Below are 25,130 nucleotides of genomic sequence, written 5' to 3'. Positions count from 1 at the left end.
TTAAAGAGGATCGAGGATCAGCTGCTGTTCTGCCCGTGCGTGGGATGCTACTGACAGACTGCTAATGAGCCCATTATCGGCTGCAGTCCTCAGCCTGGCTCCTCGGGGGCACCAGTGGATGCTCTGCGTCCCCTCTCAATTGAATTCCATCCCACAGGGGTTGTTTACAATAAATACATTTGCTTGAATTAATCAGGAAGTAGAGAGCCAGACACTTGACTAGGGCTGCCGTGTTTACGGAGAGAGACAATGAAACGAGATTGACAGAGCCCACCAACAGCCATCGGTGGGCCGCGGTAGGGATACACCCACGCCGGGCCTATATTTGATATAACAAGTTGGTTAGAAGATCGTCTTATGAAGAACGTTTTATGAAGAACCAGACTGATTTGGAGCTGTGCCTGAGGCAAAAAATGGCACATGAAACATGGTGCAAACAAAGGTTATACACTTTACTGAGCTCATTCACCTTATATAATGTTTAATGTGATTTATAAAAAAATGGGATGTTGCTGGATCAACATCTTTTGATGTTCCTGGAACAATGTTAACATCAACCAACCTCTGGTTCAAGGGGGTAAATGTGATTTCATCTAGTTGAACATGTTCCTGGATCAACATCATTGTTGCTTAACAGTATTCCAATTAGATTTGAGAGATGAGTGAGGAGATCATGTCACGTTTAGACTTACAACCAGGCTTAGGGGCTTCTACACCATTCTTATTCACCAATCATTTCCCTTTGATTGTATGGATAATTTATGGATAGGGTTAAGTCTAGGGTGAGGTATAAAGGTGGGACTTCATTTTTGGACAAAAATGTTGTTCCAGGATCTGCAAAATATATTGATCCAGGAACATATCTTTCTTGGCAAAATCAAAGTGATCGGTTATAAGGTTAAGTTATTTGGCACCATGATTTTTCCAAGTGAATGTGTTCCTGGATAAATTACTTTTGATGGGTTTAGAAACAACATTCATCTCAATAGCTCCTAATCCCAAACTGTTTGATTGGAAGGTTGCACCAGTACCAATAAAGTTGCTAATCCAGGAACATGTCCTACTTGGCAATTCACGGTCACTAGGTTGGGTTAGTGCTATGGTTGAACAAAGCAATTCAATCAATTAATTGCCTGAAAATAGGCAGTGTCTTCTGAGACTACCATTAAACTCCACAGGCCTTGGTTCCAAGTTTGGGAAAGCCGGGTTTGAAAGGCGGGGAAATGCATTCCAGGGCATGGAGAAGTGGAGAAGACGAGTCCTGTCTGGTGGCAGATGTTGTTATTAACACCACTTAATTCCTCAGTTGATTGTTGCAGTTCTTCACAGTTTGGTTTTTGACACCTCGGAGATGCCGACATCTCCAGTGACTGTTTGGGGACAAACTAGGAAATTACAGAGTGTGATTTGACATGCCTCGCTGGGCTAAATACCAAGTGTTTTGTAGAGACCAATGCTTTTTGTATATCACTGATAGTCATCAACCTTATGGGTGGCATAGTGGTTATATCATGCGGTAATGTATATTCAATTTGAGAAGTTCGATGTATGAGCTATAGTTACCCACAGCTATAAACATTCACACACACAAAATACAAATGTTCCACTATCCTTTTCATCAGTAACTCTCAAAGCCACAGACATGTTTTTTCCACCATTACTGATAACTCATTTGTAGTCTGGGGTTATCGGAGATCTAGAGGTTTAGGAAGATGAGAATGTGCTATTAGTTTTTGCATGCGAGTGCACATGCAGCCGTTTTTCCACTCCACGTACACACGTGTGCGCCTGAACTGCACTGCCCAGAGGCTACAGCACGCTGTTCAGAAAGCCTTTCTCTCAGCACTCTGCTCTAACCACAGCACTGTTGCTAACCTACCGACCACAAGTATCTCGACAAAGCGAAGCAGTTTAGCCTTACCACAATCTGCAGTTTGACTGACTCACCAAAAGCAGAAGCACCACAGACAAAAACACAGTAGCGTAACAGGAGTAAAACAGCCTACTGCTAACGCTAATGCTAACAGCACCGCATGACACTAGCTAAACTAACTCCACGGCAGCTAATGCAACTTTGCGGCTGCTTCGGTGTGGCTAATTTTCATCTATGATACACCTCATTTGATAATCATGGAGGGGAAATTATATTTTGCTTATTAAGCAGAGACCGTTGACGGATTAGTGTTGACATAACATGAGTTAATTTATTTTCACTGCCTCTAATGGATCACACAAGAGGTTGTGATCAGACGGTAATTTCTGAGATTTATGGCATCAGGTGCGGGGTGTGTATTTGCATTTTTTTTTTTTTCAGGGGATTTACAGCACATTTATTTCTGCTCATTTGGTGTTTAATTGGCATATCAACCAAAGCCATTCAGGTAAACAGAGATTTTACCTTTAGCCTATCACACATACAAACATATTTATAACTATTTATAATAAAAATACATATACTGTGATATGATATCCATAGTGTAGTTTCTTTTAAAATACTATTGTTTCTACAGCTTATAAGTATAACAAAACCCTAATACACGAATACAACCCTAATACCAAATTTCAATATGTTAATTGTATTTATTTATTTATTTTAGTAGTTAACAAGACTGTATTTAGTTGAAATGTTTGTGAGTGAAATTGAAAATATACATTGAGGGTGAAATAGTTCTTTATCAAAAAAGGTGTATGTTTTATTATGCTGCTCACTAATACAGTACCTGTATTAGGGCTTGAATAATGCTATTTTTTAAATATTGATTGGGTAATTAATCTTGAATATTCTATAAAATATACTTTTATTGTGAATAAATAATGATTATATTGCTGTTTTGAAGGAAAACTGAAATGGTTCAGTTTGTGTGTGTTTTTGATTATTCATGAATCCACGGTTAATTGTTTCAATTATTATTACGTGGGAAATAAAATAAAATATATTTTATATAAATATACAAATTTTTCAATAGGATTTTTATTAGAGGTAATGCTTCAGATGATTCAATAATATTATTCTCTCTCTCTCTCTCTCTCTCTCTCTCTCTCTCTCATAATGCAATGAAATATTGCTATCTGAAATTCATGTTAGTCCTAGGTGGAGATGAGAAGAGCAGGGGCTTATTTATGAAGCTCAAAATGGAGCTGGGTTTGGTTTGTGGCCGGAGACAGCTCTCTCTAAGACCAGAATCATGAGCAGCCAGCTGCTAAGAAGCCTGAGCAGATTATTAGAGAGAGAGAGAGAGAGAGAGAGGGAGAGAGAGAGCTAGAGAGAGGGGGTCTCTGACGGAGCGACGGAGAGAGAAAATGAAAAGGATGGTGAGATAGAGAAACTCATCAGACAGTCACTGTGTGGTGGAAGGATCAGTATGAGTCCCTCTCTCTTCCTCTCTCTCCTGCTATCTTCTTGAGCTCAGCTGCCAGGGCAGCCCGTGTGAGCGCCTCTCTCAGCAGGCAGGACACTGAGCGGCAAGAGAGGAAAAGATGAAACCACCCTCCTGGAGGGAGGTCAGAGAAACGGCCAGCTCTCTCTCTCTCCGAAAACATCTGGAGTTGCTAGCAGCCTCATCGTCCCGTCTAATTGAAGCACAAAGGAAGAGAGAGCCTGCCGTCACAGTGCCAAGACAAAATAAAAATAAAAATTTTGCCCCTACTGTTTCATCAGCTTTATTGGCATGATAAAATAAGCTCAGCTTTGCTAAAGCATTAGTCACATTATATATACACACATGCATACTAGAGAGGACAGGGCGTTTGTCTGGAGGGAAAACGTCCCGGGACCTATGAAGAATGGGTGTCCAGGAAATTACACTATGGTACAGTATACTAATTAGAACCATAAAAAATTGTCCAGGACCTCTTGCTTAATGAATTAGTTACTTAGAATGGGTCACAGTGAACAACTAGTCAACTCGACAACCAATCACTCGATTAGTTAGGTCCAACTAATTAATCTAGATTACATTTTTACACACAAAATTCTATAGATGTACTATCTGAATATATATATATATATATATATATATATTATATATATATATATATATATATATATATATATATATATATATATATATATATATATATATATATATATGCCAAGCAAGATATATATATATATATATATGTGCATATAAAACAGAAATGTGCTTATGTTCTGTAATAATAATAATTATAATAATAATCATTGTAAAAGACCTCCTATTCTCCTATTCAAGTCCTTGCTTTTTTTGTTTTTTTACAACCTGAAAAAAAGAACTTGTTTGGTAGTGTGCTTCTGTTATGACTTTCTCTTGTTTGCGATAAAGCTTAAGAGACAGTGACAGTCACCCGCTACCCCCCTCACCCATCCCATCAGCCCCGGTCACAGCCACTGCAGTCTGTAGAAAAAAGACCCAACCCCCTTTTCTCCTCCCCCTCACCTTTCATTGGCCGTCTCCTTTGCCAATCACAACCCAGAGGCGTGCCTGAGAGTGAGGGAGCGCTGATGTCAGAGTCACATGGATTCTGGTGTGGTCATGCGAGTGCAGCTGAGCGGCAGAGCTATGCTGGCCAGCTGCTGCTGAAACAGCAGTGGACTGCTTGAGCTAGCACTCGCGATACCGCTCACCTATGGACCGCCAAGCTTAATGATGTATTTTGTGATTTCAGCTATGAAAGGTAAGAGGAGAAAAGCATGCCGGGGTTATGTTTGTCCTTTTTGTAAACTTCCTTCTTTTGTGAGCGAGTCGAGCTGTAAAGGGCTTTATTCACAGTCAGCCAACTCACTGTTAGAGCGTCTCGTGGAAAGAGAGAGAGAGAGAGGGGTGCATTGGGGCTTGTGCAAGTTTTTGTTACAGGAAAATTGTTGTGCCATTGTTTCACATTTCTATTTTGTAAGGAAATTAAGTTTGTGCTTTTGATACGAATGAGAAAGTTATGTTGCTGAAACAGCTTAGTGTCAAACAAGAGGCTGTTTGGATACTGATGCCTGATTTTTTTTGGAATTGAAACGAATTGAATACTTTTTTCATTATTTTATACACTCAAAATTTCAGTTTTCAGACAAGAATTGGTGGTCTCGATGCCCCAAGTCAGAAACCTCGAGTGTTTTTGTGTTGTCGATGGGAAAGGGTCAAGGAGAGTTTGAGTCGGGATGCAGGACTTGTCATTTGGGTTGACGTCGGCGTCTGTCGTGTTCCACTGACCTAATTTTTGGGCCGTGAACAACCAGGGTGAACTCCACACCACTATCCTGGTGTTGATCCTGCCTCCGTAATCCTTCTCGCCGGTCCCATCCCCACCCCCACCCCCCATAACACACACACTCATCTGCCATCTCTAGTCTGGATAACCTGCATTCTCATATTCACCTGCTTTCATTTAAAGTCTCTCTCTCTTTTTTTTTTTAAATATACATACACTTTAAAATACATACACTCTCCCTCCTCTCTGTGCGCACACACAGATGTCATTCTGTATTAGGCGAGAGGTGTTGAAAGTGGAAAAAGCGATGGATGTTGGTGTTGAGCCGCGGTAACACCAATCTTCTCCTTCACACACTTTCCGTGAATCTCCCACTGAAAGCTTTTTGACAGTTCACCTCCACTGCACTCGCAGTTATTGCATCAACACGACACCGAACCGCCTCAAAATACTTGTATCAGTTTGTTGGAGCTCAGTTAAATAGCATACGTTATGTATTAAATAGATGTATGCAGCATCAGGATGCATCGCTAAGCCATATTTGTAACATTGAGTAAAAAAATATGTATACAAATTTTCCAGTTTGATTTTGCAAGGAATTACAAGAACGTGTATTGATGTTTACATTTTATGAATCTATTCTCCTACTTAGAGTATTTGGATTGTTGATACCATCTCAGGCATCTGAATGTGAAAGCATGTTGTCTGAGTGTACGTGTGGGTTTAGTTTTTTGCATGCATGCAGACATTAATGTGTGTTTGTGGGTATGATCGTGCAAGTGTGTGTATGTGTGTTGTGGAGCTGGAGCAGGTGTATGAGATAGCCCCTGACCCCATGTCTCACGTGTGGGTTGTTCTGAAGAGGCTTACAACTGAAAATAGAGCTCTTGGAGACTGGAGGAATGCATAATCGTAGAACCAAAGCACATTTACAGGGTGTCTATCTCTTTAATAAAAGGATGTCTAATGTTTTAGAGAAGTTGATACAGTTTGTGTGGAATGTTTCCTACTGTTTTATTGAGGTTAATACTGTTTGCAGTGATTCCGTTCAAATATTTTGATAGGACTGTGTATTATTAAATGCGTTCAATTGAAAACTCTTCATGTTTTTATGTCATTTCAATTTTGAAACTTAAAAATCACGAATAGACATGCTTGCTCATTTATTTGGTGTTTGTTTGTTTGTTTGTCATTTCAGTTCAGCATCATTATCAGAGCAGTTGACTGATTGCGACTCTGATTTTGCTGTGAAACCACATTGCATTTACGTCTGGCGATTGCTAAGTGTTTGCTTTGCAAGTCATTTGACAGGCATGTTGCTACAGATGCTAATGCCTCTTTTTTTTTCTCGGTAATATGATACGGTTATCTGTCTTTTTTCCGATCATCCCTCCTTTTTCCTTTCCTCTTTCCCAGCCTCCTAGCCACACACTTTCCTTTCAAGTACCTAATTACCTGTAATGGAAACATCCCTCTCATTACCCTATGCAAATAAGCTAGCCTGCTCCACACAATTAAGATGAAAACTCCAAATATTAATTACATAATTAAAGAAAGTTGTTTGATGTGCCAAAGACAGAAAAAAACAGGCCTGTTTCATCTGCGTGGTAATTAACCCTTTAATAAGCTATAAAGTATGCTGGAAAAGAGCTGTTTGAAATCTTCTCACATTTTTTTTGTGTGCAGTTTGCACGCGTTCTGAAAAGTACCTGACCAGAATGAATATAAATGCATGTAGACGTTACAAACAAAGTTAAAGCAAATAATATTTGCATGCAAGTGAACGTTAGTGGCTTGCTCTTTCTCTCTCTTTAGTCAATAGGCTAGTTGAGTGTTCTTGACTAGTGTGATTCTCTGGGCACTTTGGTAACACGGCAGAGGTTAACAAGATTGGCTGTAATCCAGTTAGCCACAAAGGACAGAAAAAGGGCAGGCAAAATCAGATTAAGTTGAAGTAAAGATGTAGCCCACAAGCTAGGGTTAAAAATAAAGAGCGATTTTACTGGCCAGCAGGAGTGTTAAGTGGACTATTTCTGCAGCGGCTTCTGATTTTGCAATGGAGCGGGGTAAGGAGCCACTTTTATGGATGTTTAAGTGCCACTTGCTATGGTGTTAGTGTTCCTGCATTAAATATTAAGCATCTGGCAGTTTCAAAAGTTCAAAATGTAAAAAGCTATCAAATTATCCAATAAATTGTGTTTGTCTTTGAATGTTGTGCTAAAAGCTATTATCTTTTTTACAGATGCTATGCTATAAGTAGGCAATTCTTGGTCAGAATAAGTTTCAAAATAAACTAAAATAAGACGTTTAGAAACGTACTCTATTGTCACTGTCTTTTATTCTGAAACATCTAAGAAAGCAATTTAAAACTGGTTGCATTCTTATGGTAGCCACAGGGGGCGCTATTGCTAACTGTTGCATAATCTCTTTTCTTCTATGGTCATGTTCTTGCAGGTTATTGTTTAATTGGACAGGTGTTTGAAGGTAACGCTATTGCCACTTTAAATGATGAGGTTAGTTAATGCCAGGGCAATGCAAGAACATAAGTGTGTGCAGAACAACAAAACAACATATTAACATTTGCATACTCATAAAGTATGTTTTGTCCGAATTTTGCACCGCAAGGTTAGTTTTATACTTAATGTCATTGCAGCATAATGTCTGACTGCTGTGTAATCGACTTTAATCTAGTCCAGTCTAGACCTGCCAAAAGACATGACTGGATCAAACCAAGGGATCAATCCTGGTGTGTGGAAGTGGGCTTTGGATTGATAAGAGCATATATAAACACACATCGTTTCTCTTTGGAGGTTGAGTGAGCATGCTCCACCACAGCTCGTGAAAGAAACTGAGTGGCACATTTCCACAGGTTATTAAAGTTTGTGGCATTTGAGAGCGAGAGAGACTGTCGGAGTGTGTATGAGTTTGTGTCAGAACTGTGAAATGCATTACCTGCCAGCTTGGGCACGGTGACTGCTTAATGAGATATTGACTGGCCATTGAGAGCATAGATTTTTGATTTAGCTCCAGTGGTGTGTGTGTTTATGAGAGAGAGAGAGAGAGGGTGTGTGTTTGATAAAAGCATCCAGACGGTCTGAAGACGGGGAGAGAGGGAGAGAGGGGGGATGAATGAGTGAATTTGAGACTGAGCAATGAAAGAGAGTAGAAAACACAGAGAGAGAGAGAGAGAGAGAGAGTTTCTCTGTAGAATTGTAATCTGGCACGTCTCCTGGTTACCCATGCCATGCACGGACACACCCATCCTCACGCTACATCTGAGCCCTGGCACCTCGGACAGTTTGGCATGAGTCCCATGTGCCAGTCTCGACTCACCCTCTTGGCAGGCAAGACAATCTCCACTCCAAAGAAAATAGATCCTTGTTACATCAGATGCTCCTGTCTCCACTCAGTCAAACCTGCTCTAATTTTATCCCCTTAGACTTTGAGTCAACATGAAACAAATATTGACTCCATTTCCTTTCCTAATATGCAATTTTATGGCAGGTTCATCAGTACAGAATTTTAAGAATAACCGCCCCCCCCCCCCCCCCCCCAGATATTTATAACTCATCTTCCAAATGTTACTTTCTCCATATTTTAAACGACTTTTTCTTTTCATCTGATCTCAGCAAGGCCTTTTAAAATAACATTCCAAGTTCAGCACAAGTTCATCTCACTCAGCAGCATTTGTGAAATATTGTGTATTACTAAACATTATTGATTGACATGTCTGTTGTTTTTGTTATTTGCAAAAAAAAAAAAAAAAAAACATCTTAAGGTTTTTGGTGATATGTTGTGATGGCAACCAAATCAGATATAACTTTAAATATAACTGTGTATATTTTGAGTATTTTAATTTTTTCTGTATTGGCCCCATTCACATCCATTTTTAGTGGCCTACTGTAAACCAGATTTTGCAAGAAAGTATAAAGTTTTCTTTTTACCCAGATTAAGTTTCAACTAGCAGGTGCCAGTGATCCAGTCAACTCTTGACAGATAGATCAAGTCCCATCCTTTATTTTTAATCTTGCCATTTTACTCGGAAATGTCACATAATGAAAATAATTAAGCTGCGAATGTTGTTTGATGTTGACTAAACAATTCAAGCTATATAAGGTCTACTGATTATTGAACCATTTGCTTTAGATTTCGTGAGGTATCAAGCACTGTTTTCATGTTCGAGAGATTTGACTGTTCAGAGGGATAGTCGTCTCATGCCTTCGGAGTAATTTCCTCCATTGACTCCATGTTAAGAGCACAGTCATAAGGAACCCTTTGATGTCTCAAGCTGTCAGAATGTATTTCAGGCCTGCCAAAATTTTCCTTCTCACAGTACCGCACTGATAACACATTCACCACAGATCCAGCTGCACCTACACACACACACACACACCGACGGTGCTTGTATGTAGTGTACACATGCACAAATCCTCTGTGTTCTCAAACACAAAGTAGGGTGAAAGGTGACTATTCTCACACTCGAATGAAGTTGGGAAAGAGTAAGAGATTGTTTTGATTGGAAGACAGGGGGAATGAGGATGTGGATAGACAGAATGCAGAAGAACAAGACTAGGTATCCCAGACATACAGGGGTGAAAGTTTGTACATACTGCCTCATTTGTCTTTAAAGAGATCCTGGGAGCATAGCAGTCCACCAGGTCAGGGTTTACCGAAGATTCTAAGATTCAGATGAGGCTTTTACTCCAAGCCAAAGTTAGTTGGATGTACCTTGAGTGCAACTTATAAACTAAGCTGATGCTGATAGCTGTAATTGGGAAGGACGTATTTGGTCAGTGAAAACTAGTGCCCGCTATGCACTCCTCCAAGAGCAGATGCCGATATGATTATAGTGTGAGACCGCTTTGCTCTTTACTCTCTTTCACACAGGCAAAATGCGTCAAACCACAGTGGTGATTGAAGGTGCTCTTAGTCGCACTGGGCTTTTCTTGCACAATTCCAAGCACGTTGTTTTGCCCCTTCAGGTTTTTTGTTGGGGGGGGGGGGGGGTCTTTTTCTCCTTATCTTTTTTTTTTTGCTCCTCCTTCCTCCTTTTGAACACTCCTCTGAGAGCCGTCCACTAACCTTTTGAAGTTGCATCAAAGAGGAAATGGGGGAAAAAGCATTATCGATTTTGCGTTTTGTTAGACTCATATATAAAAGAATGGAGATGTGTGCAACAGAAACTCAGGACTGGGGTCTGGACTGCTTTCCCCGTTCTTTGCCCCTAAACGGATGAGTGAGAAACCTCCGGTGCTGACCACGCCACCCTGCCTCCTGGGGTTCCCAGGAGCCCTACTCCTCAAACCTATGCTTTTGTGCTATTAATCCCTGGGTAATTCAAATCCTTTTAGACGGACAAACCTGCTCTTTCTACCCTGAAGATGTCAGATCTCTTATCCCGACTCCATCGGTCCGGTATCATCTTTCTTGTGAGCTCACAGATTTGACCCGCTTACTCCGACAAGAGCTGGGAAGGGTTGCCGAGGGTTTGCAGTTAATCAAATCTGCACTGCAGGCATGCATGAAGGAGTGTATTTGTTTGTGTTTGGAGAGATTGAGCGATTGAGAGAAAGAGGGTGACCCAGGGGAGGTAGATGAGATCTGTTTGTCTCGGTTTCCCCTCACTCTACGGTGACCCCCCCGTGACATAAACCGAGAACTCTGGGGCTTATCTCAAGTCATTCCTAACCCACAGAGTCTGATTTGGGAGTGGGATTGTCTCCATTTTGTTATTGTTTTTCCGAAGGTTACGAATTCAGCCTCTGTTGCCAATCTCATATGAGAAGAAAAGGAAGGTTTGTCAGAACTCTGCTGAGCACACTTGGATAATATTTCAACTATACGTTCAAGACGCAATCTTTATTGTATTGTCATCATGTTATACAGTGTGTCATTATTCTGCTAATTTTACACACAGCTCAGGCAGGAAGTATAAGAGAGATAATGCAGGTCTGTTCTTAGAGCTTTTCTCTTTTCTCTAGTTTCTTTCACATTGCAATGACGATCTACAGCTTTTAAAGTTCAAGTATCTTTTATACGCACATCAAGCAAGTACTTGAGGACAAAAATATTAGGTTTGGAATTCAGGTATCAGTCAGGTAAAGTTGTGTTTTGAAACATGAAACGTATAAAAAAGGAATGACATCAAAAAAGAGGCCTCACTTTTGGTTTCAATGCCACGGAGTGCATACTTGAGAGGCCAGGGGGTTCATCCTCCCTTCTTCACCATGGAGATCAGCTTTAATGTTCTCAAGAATGGCAGCAGAGAGAGGAGCAAAATGTGGGAGTATCCTTCTGAATTTTTATGAGATTAGGGAAAGGGACTGAAAGAGAGAGAGGGAGAAAGAGCGGGAGGAAGGCAGAACAATAGAAGCAGCTTCAAGTGGGAGGCTTGATTGTGGAAGGGAGATGAGCAACATTGAGTTGATTTAGAGGGGTTCCTGCCGGGGCCATTGAGGGTCCCATTGTTACACTCTTATCCAGTATGTTCCTCCTGATCAAGCACCTGTACTCACTCAAATCAGAAAACAACTGAAAGATAAATGGTGCTCCAGACCACTAGATGGCAGTGTGACAGAGGAAAATATGAAAAAAAAATTGGAAAGTAAATTGGAAGGTACAACTTTTACCTAATGATGCATTCACTCTGAAAGCAATTTGGTGACAAGGTGACCAGGCCTTGTTCATGACACCTATGGAGCTGGCATGACAGTTGTAGTTGATACCTATATAGGAGACTACAGACACCTAATGGCAACCAGAAGCAAAGAAACGTGTCGTTGAATTGCTGTCTGTGTGAATAGAAACATGACTGCAGTTATATCTCAAGAAACATTGGCATGTCGTCTTCTGAAAGTCTGCATGCAGTCTAAGCGTGAAATTGTATCTCAAGGTTACTTTGATTAGGCCTGCTGTGTTCTAAACCAACCACATGGCATGAATTTAATTCTTTGCAACAACAAAGCCAGCCATTCTCAGCCACGTGTTATATATGCACATATATTTATTAGTAATTAAGTCATCCCTCCGTACTAATGATGCAGATGAAAGGATTTTTTTCCCCGTTATTTATTTATTTAAAGCATACAATAAAATCACCAGAGCTTTCCTGACATTTCCCGAAGTTTTGAAAAACACAGAACGTCTTCAATAGAAACCCAAGCAAATAGCATCATTATTAGAATGTCCTCAGCTGAATTTATTAGTCTATCCACATTCATTCCTTAAAAGTAATGTATCACAACACAATCAATTAGAAGCAATAGCTTTGCTAGTCAGAACAGAGCACTGACATTAGAGATGACAGGAATTGTTTGCCTGTTAAGAGTCCCGTGGGGTGATGGTTGGGGTTTCTGTTTGCTCTGTAGCAATGCATGGGTGTACCGCAGTAGGGAAGAGGGACTGTGGAGAGGCCCTTGACCTGCGCCAGAGTGAAACCCAGAGCCCCTACTGTTTAAACAGACAGTCTGATTACTGATTAGGAGCTCGTTCCCTGTTGTGTGGAGCAGTTTGCATGTCAGCATCCATTCTACCCAAAACTGCACTGATTAAGAATGAGATGCCAAAGACAATGAAGCCTGGGCTGACTGTCTCTGCGTCTCTTTTGTTTTCTCGCTGTTTGCTCCTTTTTTAAAATCTCTTAAAGAAACCGTTTTCCCACAATTGAAAGTCATGTCATTACAACTTCAATCGATCGATCCATCCATCCATAGATAGATGGATAGATAGATAGATACTGCACTGTTGAGTGCTGGCGTTCACCCAGGGTCTGCTCTGGAGAGCCAGTAGTGTTTTGTTGTTGTTTTGAAGGCTTTTTTTTTTCTCCTCTCTTACCCCATCTCTCTTCTTTTGTTGTTCCCCTGGGCTCCTTGTTTCGGAATGAGAGCTCTCCCTCTGCTGAGCACAGGTTCTTGTCTGTTCTCTCTCTCTCTCTCTCTCTCCCTCCCTTTTTCTTTCTTTTCCTCTGTCTGGAAGTACGCTGTGAAGCTGTCCATCCTGAACAAGAGCCGCATCAGCACAAGAGGCAGCGAACTCAGAGTCCACATTTCTGTCTTTCTTATTGGCCCGATCCCCAAAAAACTGTGACATCCTAATACGCAGCAAAAATGTGCTTAGACAGTAAGGAACAGCATTTTAGTAAGCAGTGCTCCAGTGACAGCTTTTGTACCATTTATTTCCTCAGAGTGTATTTTTTTTTATGCTTTAAGGGCCCCCAGTTGAAAATTTCGCCAAATTTCCCAGTAAGGTACGCGGAACTTGTTAGAAACAAAATCACTCCCTCTCCCTTTTCTGTTTAATAGATCACAACCACCACCTTTATTCCCATGCAGTGACTGGTCATTACACAGCAGCAGTTGTCTGCACTCCTTACTTTGTTTCTTTGTTTTGTTTTTGTCAATAGTTTCGAGGGACTGGAACGGTGATGATAGCAGCATTAATTCGTCTCGTATGTCGACTGAAGGACACAACATGCTCGTCCACAGAGAGCCTTCTGAATCACTATCACAGCCTCTCAGACCAGCACTTGTCTTAGAGTGTCACTCTATGAATAACATCACTCTGTTACCAGTTACACAATGTGGGCGGCTGTGAATTATAGCATTTGTCTTCGCAAAGAGTGAAATCTCTTTCCAGACAGAGAATGACTGCATTATGCAGGCTTAAAATTGTCTCGCGCTTTTTCACAATTCTACATTATGGACTACAATCAGGGCTTGAATTTGAACGGCAGGTATTTTGTATAATTTTACTCATTCCAGCAGGTTCCATGCTTGTAATTTGAGACGTTCCTGCAAACACATAAAGCCAGCTCAAATAGCTCACCGAAAAGAGTTAAATAAATATGTAAAAATACCTGTCTTGTTGTTTATTCACATACACACAGCTGGTTATATCTAAAGTCAGTGTAAGTAGTCGAGGGAGAAAACATACGTGTCACTATATTGGATCCATGCATCAGGTCTTAAAGTGACAGCAGCCTAACATTACACCTGCTGCTGTCTGTGCCCTTAATTTTAATCAAACAACAAAAGAAAAAAAAAATTGTCTTGACTGAAAAACATTTGTAACTTTAAATGTAAGGAATCACCTGTATTTATTTATACAATAAAGACTATCTACTGTATTTGATTACTTTATTCAATTTCTGTATTGAGCACCTGAAAAATACTTTTAGACCTGCATGAAAAATGGAAAGGCTTTTTTTTTTTTTTACCTTTTTTATTGTATGTATTTGTGCCATTGCTTGTAATTTCTTCGTTTGTTTTGCCTTCGTTTTCTTCATTGAATGTTTTTTTTTTTTTTTTCAATTCAGAGTTTCAAATCAAGTTTCCATGTGCTTTCTTTGTGCCCCAACTCACCCTCAAATTAAAAAATCCCCAGTTTTGCTTTGCCAAAAAAATAAGTAAAAGTGGCACAGTTGACTCCAATCTCCCCTGTATTACAGCAAAAAGAAAAACTCTATGTGTGAGACAATCAAGCTGTAATCTTGTCTTTGCACTTAAAAAAAAAAAAAGTTATGAAACATACAAACAGATATACCGCTGCGAGGATGAGAGACAAAACATGCCCTTACGGGAGACTGTGCAACCACACAGTCTGAGACACTCACACACAGACAATGGAGGCACGACGAGATTTGTTGCGAGATGCGTAAGAGATGTTGTAAGGAAGATGTGTGCATATTGCTTTTGTGTATGTGGTGGCTGGTATGTGGTTTGTGTGTGTTTCTATATGGAGACCACAAAGAAAGACAGAAAATTGTAGACAAATTAAACATTTGTGTACTGCGTGAATATGTGTTGGTGGGTTTGCCTGATCTCATCTGAACAGCAGGTTTTGTGCTTTTAACAGTTTACGTTTAACAAGTAAAAGGCAAAAGAAAACAGACACCAAAATCTGCATACGCACAAATGCCTTTGTTATAAAAAGCATTTTCTTCCGACGCCCATCTAAACTGGTATTAACGCATGCGGGAGGAAAAACAAGATCTCTTTGAAGCTCATTACAGTGATGTGTAACAAACATCCTTGAGATTAAACCAGATCATTGGCTGAGTGTCCTTAACATCAGCTGCGGTATGCTCTCTCTTTTCGGCTACGATCGAATCTCATGGCTACTCTAGCGCAAGACTCCAGCTAGCTTTAATTATGAGCTGAAATTGTAAATAAAGCTGTTGATGAGAGGAGTGTGAAAATTCTCAGGGAGACGTTGGCACAATAATGGGCAGCCGGCCCGGTCGAGGAGTCTCGTCTTTTTGATCTTTGACATATTTCGTAGGCATTGATTAGACCGAGCCTTTGATCTGTTGTGGGATACGTTGTTGCTTGGTTTAGAGGTTTAGTGAGTTTCATAATTTATACAAAGGGGATTTACGTGTGTGTGTGTGTGTGTGTGTTTGTTTTCGTTCTTTCCCAAGCTTGAGCAACCTTAAGAAAACAGTGCTTGCTATTGTGTTCGTTTACAGCGCACCTCTCATTAGCCATCCCTGTGGTAATCATCAGGCCCATAGTAAAAATATTCTCTTCCTCATATTCTCTCATACACAGACAGACTGCGAGTCAGCACTGCATTATTGATCAATTCCAGCTGAAATCGATTGAGTCCTGCACATCCTCTAAATCTAAAGACAGAGGGACTGTGTGAGAGCGATGAATTCTTAAACACTTCTCAGGACAGTTTTACCCTCGTTTTTTAAGCGTGGAATATAAAAATGTCATCATGGTGTCCTTGAAAGGCAGGTTAACAGTGAAACTCACACAGTGAAGCCAACGAAGCGTAGTTCTGTTGTGGGCCGCAGGGTAGGACTCGGAATCGGCCTGAATATTTAGCTAAAACAGCTAGTTGGTATAAAGAAATATTTTACCCCACCCCAAAAACAAAATGATGACTGAAATGTTGTGATATTAGAATATGGTGTGATATACATCTTTTTATGTATATATGTATAACTCTTTTATATATTTTTATATATCTAGAGTTCTCTTTTTACTTGAAAATACATTAGACAGACTGTTGTAGGCACAGCTTTGGATTTGCATCAGGTTTGGATTTGTAATTATATGTAACAATTGCTGCACTGCACATTTTGGATTTAATATATCTTGTTTAATCTTGTTATATCTTGTTCAGCTCATAAGATGAGACTACAAGACCTGAAATGGGAAGAACAGTGAGAACCGCCCCATTTCTGGGCATTATTTATTATAAATTGTACACCACAGCAATGTTTATTTATGAAATGATTATTTTAAATTTAAATTTAAACATAGTTTTTAGTTTTTTTTTCTCCTCTCTATAAGCTGTTGATATATTTGAGCTGCTGGAATTCAATTACAAATGGCTGGTTGCTTATAATAGTGTATTATATTTTCCATTGAGTTAATATGACTGGTATGTTAGATAGGCTGCCTCATTGATTTTGATACCATAACAGCACAACCCCCAAACAAATAGACTGAGTAAATCATGCAAAGATGAAGGGTTTACTTTTCAACCTCTCCAAAAAATAAAAATGGTAAAAAGATTCATTTCAGCCCAGAGCTCCTATTATGCAGGAAACAAATTGAGATTTATGGAATTAATGTGTATGCTGCATGAATCGAGATCTATTTTGGGTGCGCAGAGCATTGCGCTGTAAAATATGATTGGTTGCAGGAACGTTTCCGGAGTGTTGGAGGAACAGCCAGTGAGTATTTGAGATGGGATTAGTTGTAGAATAGTGGCATAGATTGCTCACCATGTTTCCCCCCCAGAGCCTGGCGTTTGTTGTCTAAATACAGTTCGAATGTGCCCTCGCTCTTGTGGTGGGTGGCTTGCTCCGCTCAAGGTCGTTTGGGATGGTAGCGCTCCATTAATAACACCTGTGAATCTACTGCATCTGTATGCACCCCCATCTGGCACAGCCCCGCCAACTGCAACCACTTCCATTCCTCCCAGAGAATTCGTAAAGCAGGTCGTGAAGGAATGCCTTCCATCTGATCATTCGCAGCTTCAGAAGATACCATTCTCTCGCGGTTCAAGAACAGGCGTGAACAAGCAAGCTTGTTCATACATGAGCGTATGTTGTCGACATCCCAAAATGCTACAATTGTCTACCAGACTCAGTGAGTGCAGTGAAGATGTGAGATTTGGACCTGCTGGGTAATTCCCTATTTGTTGCACAGCCCAGCAGCTCTACTATGGGGATGCAATTATCACAGTCCCAGACGTTTGCTGCAACCACGTGACAAGGTGCTACTAGAGGAACCATCAAAGCCTGAATTTAAATGATGCATTTAATTACGTAAAATGGGAATTTGCATGTGTGTGGAGTGTTGGAGAGCTAGTGTGTGTGTTAGTACTGGTGTATGTTTGTTTGAGGGGTACGGTGAAACGATTATAGCTGTGTGTGGTATCCAGTGCACAGCAGGCTAGCAAACAGACAAGTTTAGTGTAGTAAAGGTTTTGCAAGTGTGTGTGTGTGTAGGTACTCAAGCAGCGATGGTGACAGGAGGGAGAGATGCACTCCTCTCCATGCAAACAACAGATCTGTACTGCTCTGCCTGTAATAACAGGAGTCCTACCCCATAAACCCACAACTCATGTGTCTTACACTCTCTCTCTCTCTCTGTCCCACTCTACTTTTCTCCCTCCTGCCTTACTAAAGCTTAAATTAGCTTAAAAACTGAAGTATTTGTGTATTACGTCATCAGAAATGTTAAAACCTGAGAGAAACCGGATTACTTTAGTTACTTCAGTTTACATTACGCTCTATGCTAACCTCTACTCAGTTACTTAATCTGTAACTGATCCACATTGGAATTAACATTTTGTCTTACATAGTTGACTCAGACTACGGATAGGCAATGTTCCTGCTTAGTATCCACACCACAAACGTTCTCAGATTAATGTGATAAAGAGAGCCCTGACTGGACAGGTAACTGGGGTCCAGAGATGGAAGGTTATCGTGCAAAATCAGAATCCTGTTACCGTTCATTTCCTCCACCGACCGGGATGAACAGAATGAAGAATTTCAATGCCAGTGCGTGGCTGCGCTAGCTAGCGAGAGCATGTGAATCCTAATAGAACAGTTAAATTTTCATGAGAATTGCAGAGAGCTGCACAAACTCAGCACTTGCTTTCGATTTGCCTACACTGGAGGGCTATGGAAAGGGAAGAGGAGATGATGCATACCTTACAGTGGGGTTAAACAACCCAGGCTTAAGGAAGAATATTTTGTTTGATGGGTCCTAAACTGGTGGTAATGAAATGCACTGACCCCACATGACGACTTTGTACTACTTGGATCCACAATCATGATATACTCTTTAACAGGGACTGTCTGTACGAAATTGCACTACATTAGACCATTCGTTTTTTTGCAATCGGTAGGTGTAGAATAAGGTTAAGTTCAGGTTCAAATCTCAGTTCCAGTCTAGCAAAGGTGAACCTGCCTAATGCCGATACTAAAAACACTTTTGATCCTAGAGGAGGTTCAGGAGAAAGAGATCTTAAACCGCAAGGCGAGGATTCCTTTCAGTAATCCACACTGGCTGCTGCCTCAGGCTCTGTTCTCTATTGGGGCCAGTGTGTGTGTGTGTGTGTGTGTGTGTGTGTGTGTGTGTGTGTGATGGCTTGGTTTGGACAGGTCCTGCAGAGAGAGAAAGGGATGGGGTAGCAGAGAGCTCCAATGTTAGCACACAATACGCTGGATAGAGCATTATGTAATCATGCCTTATCAAGACCCACCGCCTGCATGGGCAGAAACACACAGGACTCTCTCTCTAGCTCTCCCTCTATCTTCCACACTCACAGAGAGAGACACACACTCACCTCCCACCGCCTACTGAGAGAACGCAAGCCTTCATTAGCTAAGCTAAATATCCCTGCCTTCTGCAATCTCCATCATTTTTGGCCTTCGGGCACTGGGATAATTACCTGCTCTCATTTCCCCTCCCTCTGGCCAGTGGGGAAGAGTCCTGCGTTGCATTAGTTTGCATTAAATTTTTATCGACATGCCGCACATTTTCCCATCCCGTCAGCCACAACGCAGCCCTGACGGACAGTTGCCTTGCCTTGATGTTTTCGCCATGATTCGCACCTTCTTTATCCAGCTTTCACCAAGAATGAACATGTTAAACAAAGCATGCAGTGGGTGAATAGCGGATTCTCTGTTTTTGGAGGGAGGAGTTGGCGGAAATTCTGGGGGAACAATGTACAGAACGTTTATGTGTGGGAGTGATAGTAGATAGAGAAAGCGTCATTCCGCTCGGGCCTCGCTGGCATGCTGTCCTTTGTATGTTTCATTTTGTCCGCATGCAGTGCATGCCAGTGTAAGCACACACTTGAAAAAGACATTATAATGATCACCATTAGTGATCACCAATAACAGCTGCTGATAGTGTACGCTAAAAGCCCAGCTGTGTGGAGAGGAAAAATTTATATCTTTCTTGAAGCTGCCTTTTTACTTTTTTAGTCAAGCACATCCCATCAGAAGGGTGAGGCTTGTTTGTTTTAGTAACTGACTAAACAACTTAACTATCTCATCAGAGTTTTGGCTGTACTTGAAAATCACAGCCAGGTAAACAATGGTCACATCTAAATGGTAAACTATGTTCTGCAAAACCCTAACCAGATTCAAGCAAAACCCTAACCAGATTCAAATTACCTCCAACCAAGAATAAGGGTAGGGTACTATAGGACAAGTGTGGAAGTGTTGAAGGTTACCTCCAGGACTAGGGTTGAGTACACATGGTCTGCACCCATACCACTATATACCTCTTTCAGAAAAGCTGTTGGATTGAAAGAAATAAGCCCCCCCCCCCCCCCCCCATAACAGTAATTTAAAAAAGTAAGCCTTCGACTGGTATCTTTAGGGGACTTGTTTACAGCCAGAAGAGGATTCACTTCAGTGGCCTTCTTTAATTAGAACTGAAATGACTGGTTGGTTGATCAGAGGTGTCAGTTTAAGTCGGGATTTGAAGACTGTTTCTAAGCCCCATCAGTGCCTCTTGTAGCAGTTCCATGGGGAACATGGACAATGATGGGAGCACCTGCAAAACAGGAAAGGAACCAAGTGCCCTTGATAGACCATCCTCTGATTTCAGGGTTTAAAGAAAGGGATTTCACATAACTGAAGTCTGTCAGGGGAATGATGTTGAACAAAAATCTTTTTGAGAGACACCTAGCATCAAGAACAAAGAAAATGAGTCTTCAAAGATTAAGTGTCTTATTTTTACTGGAAATAACAAACAGGAAAATGTATTTATGGGATTCATCATAATTTGGTAGTTTCATAAAGCTGGGTTAAATATCTCTCTCACAGGAAGTACAATATCTGCCTATAAACATTCCGTCCAGTCAGCATTAGAATGCTGAAGAGTACAACCAGGTATTTTACCAGGTATGATATATGTGTAGTCCTTTTGTTTTGAACTTTACAAAGATATGACCAACCTTTCCACATCCTTCCAACAAGCCAGTATTGCTGTTTATTAAAACAATCCTCTCTCTGCTCTTGACTTTCATTACACCAGCACACTGCAAATTGAAAATGAATTTATAGATAAATGCTTTCGCTGCGCTGACAAATTATGCAGCTGTAGCTCAAAGAGACACGTTGTTTATTTTGGGACGGAGCACAACTGAAGGAAACAAAAGGAGAAGAGGCTCTGAGAATGTTGATTAATAAGATGAATTACCACTACACAGCACTCAGAAATGAAAATGATTGGCTCTTCAAATACCCTTCCTCATTATTGTAATTATAGGTGCTATATTACGCCCCGGATTAAGTATTCATTACAGATTAAGGGGCGGATTTGAGCATGTTGTAGAATGCGCACTTCACTGTTTTGACAACATACTTGAAAAGGCTGAACCTCAGCCGAGATGCATGGGAGATTTTTTTTTTAGCACAAGCGGGTGTTAATACCTGACTCTTTCCATCTCATACTCAAACCCAGCTCGGTTCTTTTTATCTCTCAGTTAACACCTCCACACAAAAGCACAGCCACACATGTGGACGCATAAATACAAGCACACACCTACACATGTACATAAACGTATAAAATGATGCCTTGCCATCCATCTTTCTGTCCTTTGCTCTACTCTGCCTAAGTGAATCCTACACTGACGAGGAGTAGAGTCTGTCATGGAGACAGCATAAGCCTTTCATATGCATAGCAGAGATAAGAGGCAGCCATTTTTATCAGTTCCTGTCTCTTTCACCAAATCTTTACAAGAAAGTGTCTCCAAATCCCCAGTCCTGGTTAATGATACGGCCCTGGTCATGACAAAATGAGCCCACTTATGTTTTTTTGTGCTCTAACCTGACAATTATGCCAATTATAGACAGGCTGTGCTGTTGACAAACACGCCGGGAGAATTGCGAGAGTAGGAGTCCCCCGCTACAGCCTTCACTGTAATTTAACTAGTGCAGAGCAGCGTCGCAAAGGCTCATTCTGCAAAAAAATGTCTAAAGCAATATGTGATCATCAGCGATGGGGTTGCCAGTCGTTTATTTATTCCAGCAAACAAGTTGAATGCAGTTTGTGTGCTGGGATTGTGAAGGATAAAGTGATGTATTCTGTTTAGTAGGCCAAGTGTTTAGAACTGAAAATGTCTTTCGTTTGATTCGTAGGGCCCAGGAGTTGCATTCTGAAAAGTGCCAAAACACTACATGTGGAATGTTGTTAGGAACTAAATCCATACTAAAGTCCATTGCTCATATTTCTTTAAAAGAAACATTAGCTTGAAGCAGCTGCTAGCATCATTCTATATACGGTGCGTAAATGGAGTTAAGCTTGTTAAATGGGTAAAGAAAGCAGACTAATGTTATTTGACAACATATGCTTATTATTATCATGTTGCAGAACTAAAAAATACCTTTTTACGTAAAACTTCATGCCAAGGAATATCGGTTTTCTCATTGGCTTGCTCTTCTGAAAAACAAATTAGCTATTAGATATTTCAGATATCCGTATTGACAAACTGAGCAAAGAGGCAGCTTCGGAGTCAAAAGGGGGAAAAAAAAATGTTCCAGCTCTCTGGAAAATGTGAATTGAGAAGTTTTCATTGGTATACATTCAGGAAATGTCATCTGATTTCGATTAGTGGCACTGAAATAAAGACGTGTAATCAAGAGTATGTACTTTTGCATATTCCACCGGCGTGAGGTCATGCCATCTGTACCATGACTTTTTGGCTTTGTATGGGTCTGGGAATAGGGGAAGATGGGGTTAGAACATGAAATAATCCAGTCATTTGCCATTCCGGTTTGAGTTTCCTACTTCTGGGGTAAATAGAAATGCTAAATGTTGTCTCGTTTGCATCATATAATCTCAGGTAACCATTATACTTTAACTGTTGCTGGTAAACGGTTAACTAAGGTGAGGTCAAACCTGAATTACCTGAGCTCTGGAGTCTGGTCAGCATCTAAACCACGCTTAACTTCATTTACCTGTAAGCCTGGTTTAGATTTAATCCCTGTCATGGTATATCAAGATGCTTCCCTAAAAGCACACGTACATCACGGAGACGTATATTTGTCGTCTGCATTTACATCTGCAAGTCATATGTTTACGAGTGTTTGTTCATCTGTAATACATCTATAGGACATTTCCTATCAGATGTCAAATGTCTTTAAGATGTTTATGATTTACAATGTATGTAAAACTGACATCTTAGACACGTCTATCAGATGTTTGTACACAGCAGATGCTTTCCAGATTAATTTGTCTTTAACAGATGTACATGTGCTATCTGGCTTAGCTTCTTTCCAGAAATTCCCAAACTCTCTCTTCCAGTTGCTACTGTTTTTCTCACTTATTTTTCTTTGTCTATCTTATCTCTCCCTCTCATACACAATTTTATTCTGTAGAGGTGATTTTGAGTGCCAAAAACAGGCAGTAGATATCCTTTTAAATTCTGCAGTTAGCATTAGCTATAGCTTCCCCGTTATAGATGATCTAAGATCTTTTTGTCCATAAATATATATTTTTTTCATGTATTTCTATTAGCAGCTGAAAATAGAGCAAAATTTGATGTAGACCACTTCCACAAGACCAATATTAGCAAGGTTTTCCTGTCAGTAAACAGTTCACTGGGGACAGACATGTTTTTCAGTGCTAGTCAACATTAGCATAAACTTTCCTCTTCTTATGTTTACATTGTGTTTTTCATTCTTTTCTGAAACTGAAACCAAAAGATACTCTTAGGAAAACTGACCACTAAAGAAAAGAAAAAAGACATGGTTAATATAGTTAAACCATATTAATCACAAATTAACCATGGTCTTGCTGCACTAACCATAGTTTAGCCATGGTATTTGTAATGAAACTGTGGTTATAGAAAAAAGATCATCAATACCCCAAAAAGCCATGGTTACTACACTTTTACTATAATAAATGTTAATGGTTATTTTTTGTAATGGTAGATTAGCTGCTACAAAACCAAATTAGGCTAGCATGGATATATTTTGGTACATGTGAGTTTGTGCTGCTTAGTGCTTGTTTGGTTCCAGCCTAGCATCTGGTGGGCCATCCTGTTGACCAAAATCAAATCAAATCACTTTTATTTCCCCATCACAACAGCACATGTGCCTTGGTGAGTGAAATTCTTGGGAGCGTGCTCCAGACAGTGCAAAAACAATTTCAATATAGAAAAACTTGCAGACAGATAACAATATGCATTATACACATACATATACTCAGCGCACACAGTGTACTATCAGACATTATTACAGTTAGCAATACACAGTATATACACATTCTACATTGTTCATGTACCAGATAAACCTATTTCATCTAAATTATCACTATTATGGTGATACTATTTGATCAAGGTAATCTATGTGTTTAGTTAGTAAAGAACTCTAGCGGGGAAACCAGCACAACATATAGTCTTCTGTATGTGGTTAATATTAGCTTCACCAGTGACTGTCACATTTTGTTGAGGCCACATAGCCAGCATGATTTACACTGCTATCAAGTGAAGTGAGGATGCTACAGGATCTGTTATCAGAACTCTGATTACAGCAAGCATTCAGATTCATTTTCATCACCAGTGCTCAGGAATACAAGCCAGTCCATTTGCCCGAGCTGTTATGTAAGACAGTGCATGTGTTTGTATGTTTGTGTTTGAGTGAGAAAGTCGAAGTAAGAGAGACAGTCTTTGGGAATCCAAACCTCTTTCAAGCCCCCAGGGGTGAAGGGAAAGCACATTGTGGGCAGTGTAACGATTTGCAGTGTTTTTGTTTGAGTCTTGACAAAAATGCACTTTATATTTATTATTTTGTCAGGTCATATTGACCAGTGAGTTTTACTCCTACAAAAATGTTTGATTGTAGTGACCTGGGAATTTCAGTTTCTCTTTCTCTTGCAGAGATGTTGGGTTGTGATCGGTGTGGTTTCTGTCACAGTCCATTGGGATATTGTGTTTCATTACAATTCGTTGTGAGAAATGTATTCTGAGGTGTATTCTGTTGTGGAGTAGTTCGCGATACCTAGGCCTATAAAAAAGTGGGTTAAACTGTAACAGATTTTAACCAAACATAAAAAAAAAAATATAGCTATGTATATATCTGATTAAACTCAACTATTATAGGATGCTTTTTAACTTATTATAAAGCAGTTCAGTTTACCAGTTTTAGACCAAATCGCCAACATACTATGACTGAATTGTTTCGAATGAATTATTTATAAATGTTTCTCCTGAAAAAGCATTGTTAATGCATTAATATATTGCAGTTCGAGTTTTTCACAACGTGTTTTTGTTAGAACTGTTTTCATTTTATCCTTGTTAGCTTTGACGATCAAAAACCCCTTCATCAACTAACCTTTAGTGCCAGACGAGACGAGAATAACATTGAGTGTTTCCAAGGCTTTTGTAATGTTGCATGCATTACTGTGTCGTTAAAACATCATGAGACAGATTTTCAGACAATGGATGGGAAGCTTTCATGGCTTATTTAG

At 40.2% G+C, this 25,130-nt stretch overlaps 1 protein-coding gene across 2 annotated transcripts in view; it reads left to right on the top strand.

The window, feature by feature from the left end:
* The window catches only part of LOC127946839 (nuclear receptor ROR-alpha A), a 264,763-nt gene that overhangs the window by 201,920 nt on the left and 37,713 nt on the right, over nt 1–25,130 (top strand). The window contains exon 1 of one of the 2 annotated variants that reach the window (XM_052543641.1): nt 4,488–4,653. The exons of the other annotated variant lie outside the window; for it this stretch is intronic. Coding sequence (XP_052399601.1) covers nt 4,623–4,653 — 31 coding nt within the window. The 5' untranslated portion in view covers nt 4,488–4,622. Of the gene's footprint in view, nt 1–4,487; nt 4,654–25,130 lie in introns of those variants that run through there. 2 annotated transcript variants of the gene reach the window in all.

Source organism: Carassius gibelio, chromosome A25 (assembly GCF_023724105.1).
Source record: "Carassius gibelio isolate Cgi1373 ecotype wild population from Czech Republic chromosome A25, carGib1.2-hapl.c, whole genome shotgun sequence".
In the NCBI taxonomy this organism is placed as follows: Eukaryota; Metazoa; Chordata; class Actinopteri; order Cypriniformes; family Cyprinidae; genus Carassius; species Carassius gibelio.
The sequence above is the reverse complement of the archived record's forward strand: the minus strand, read 5'-3'. Positions and strand labels throughout refer to the sequence as shown.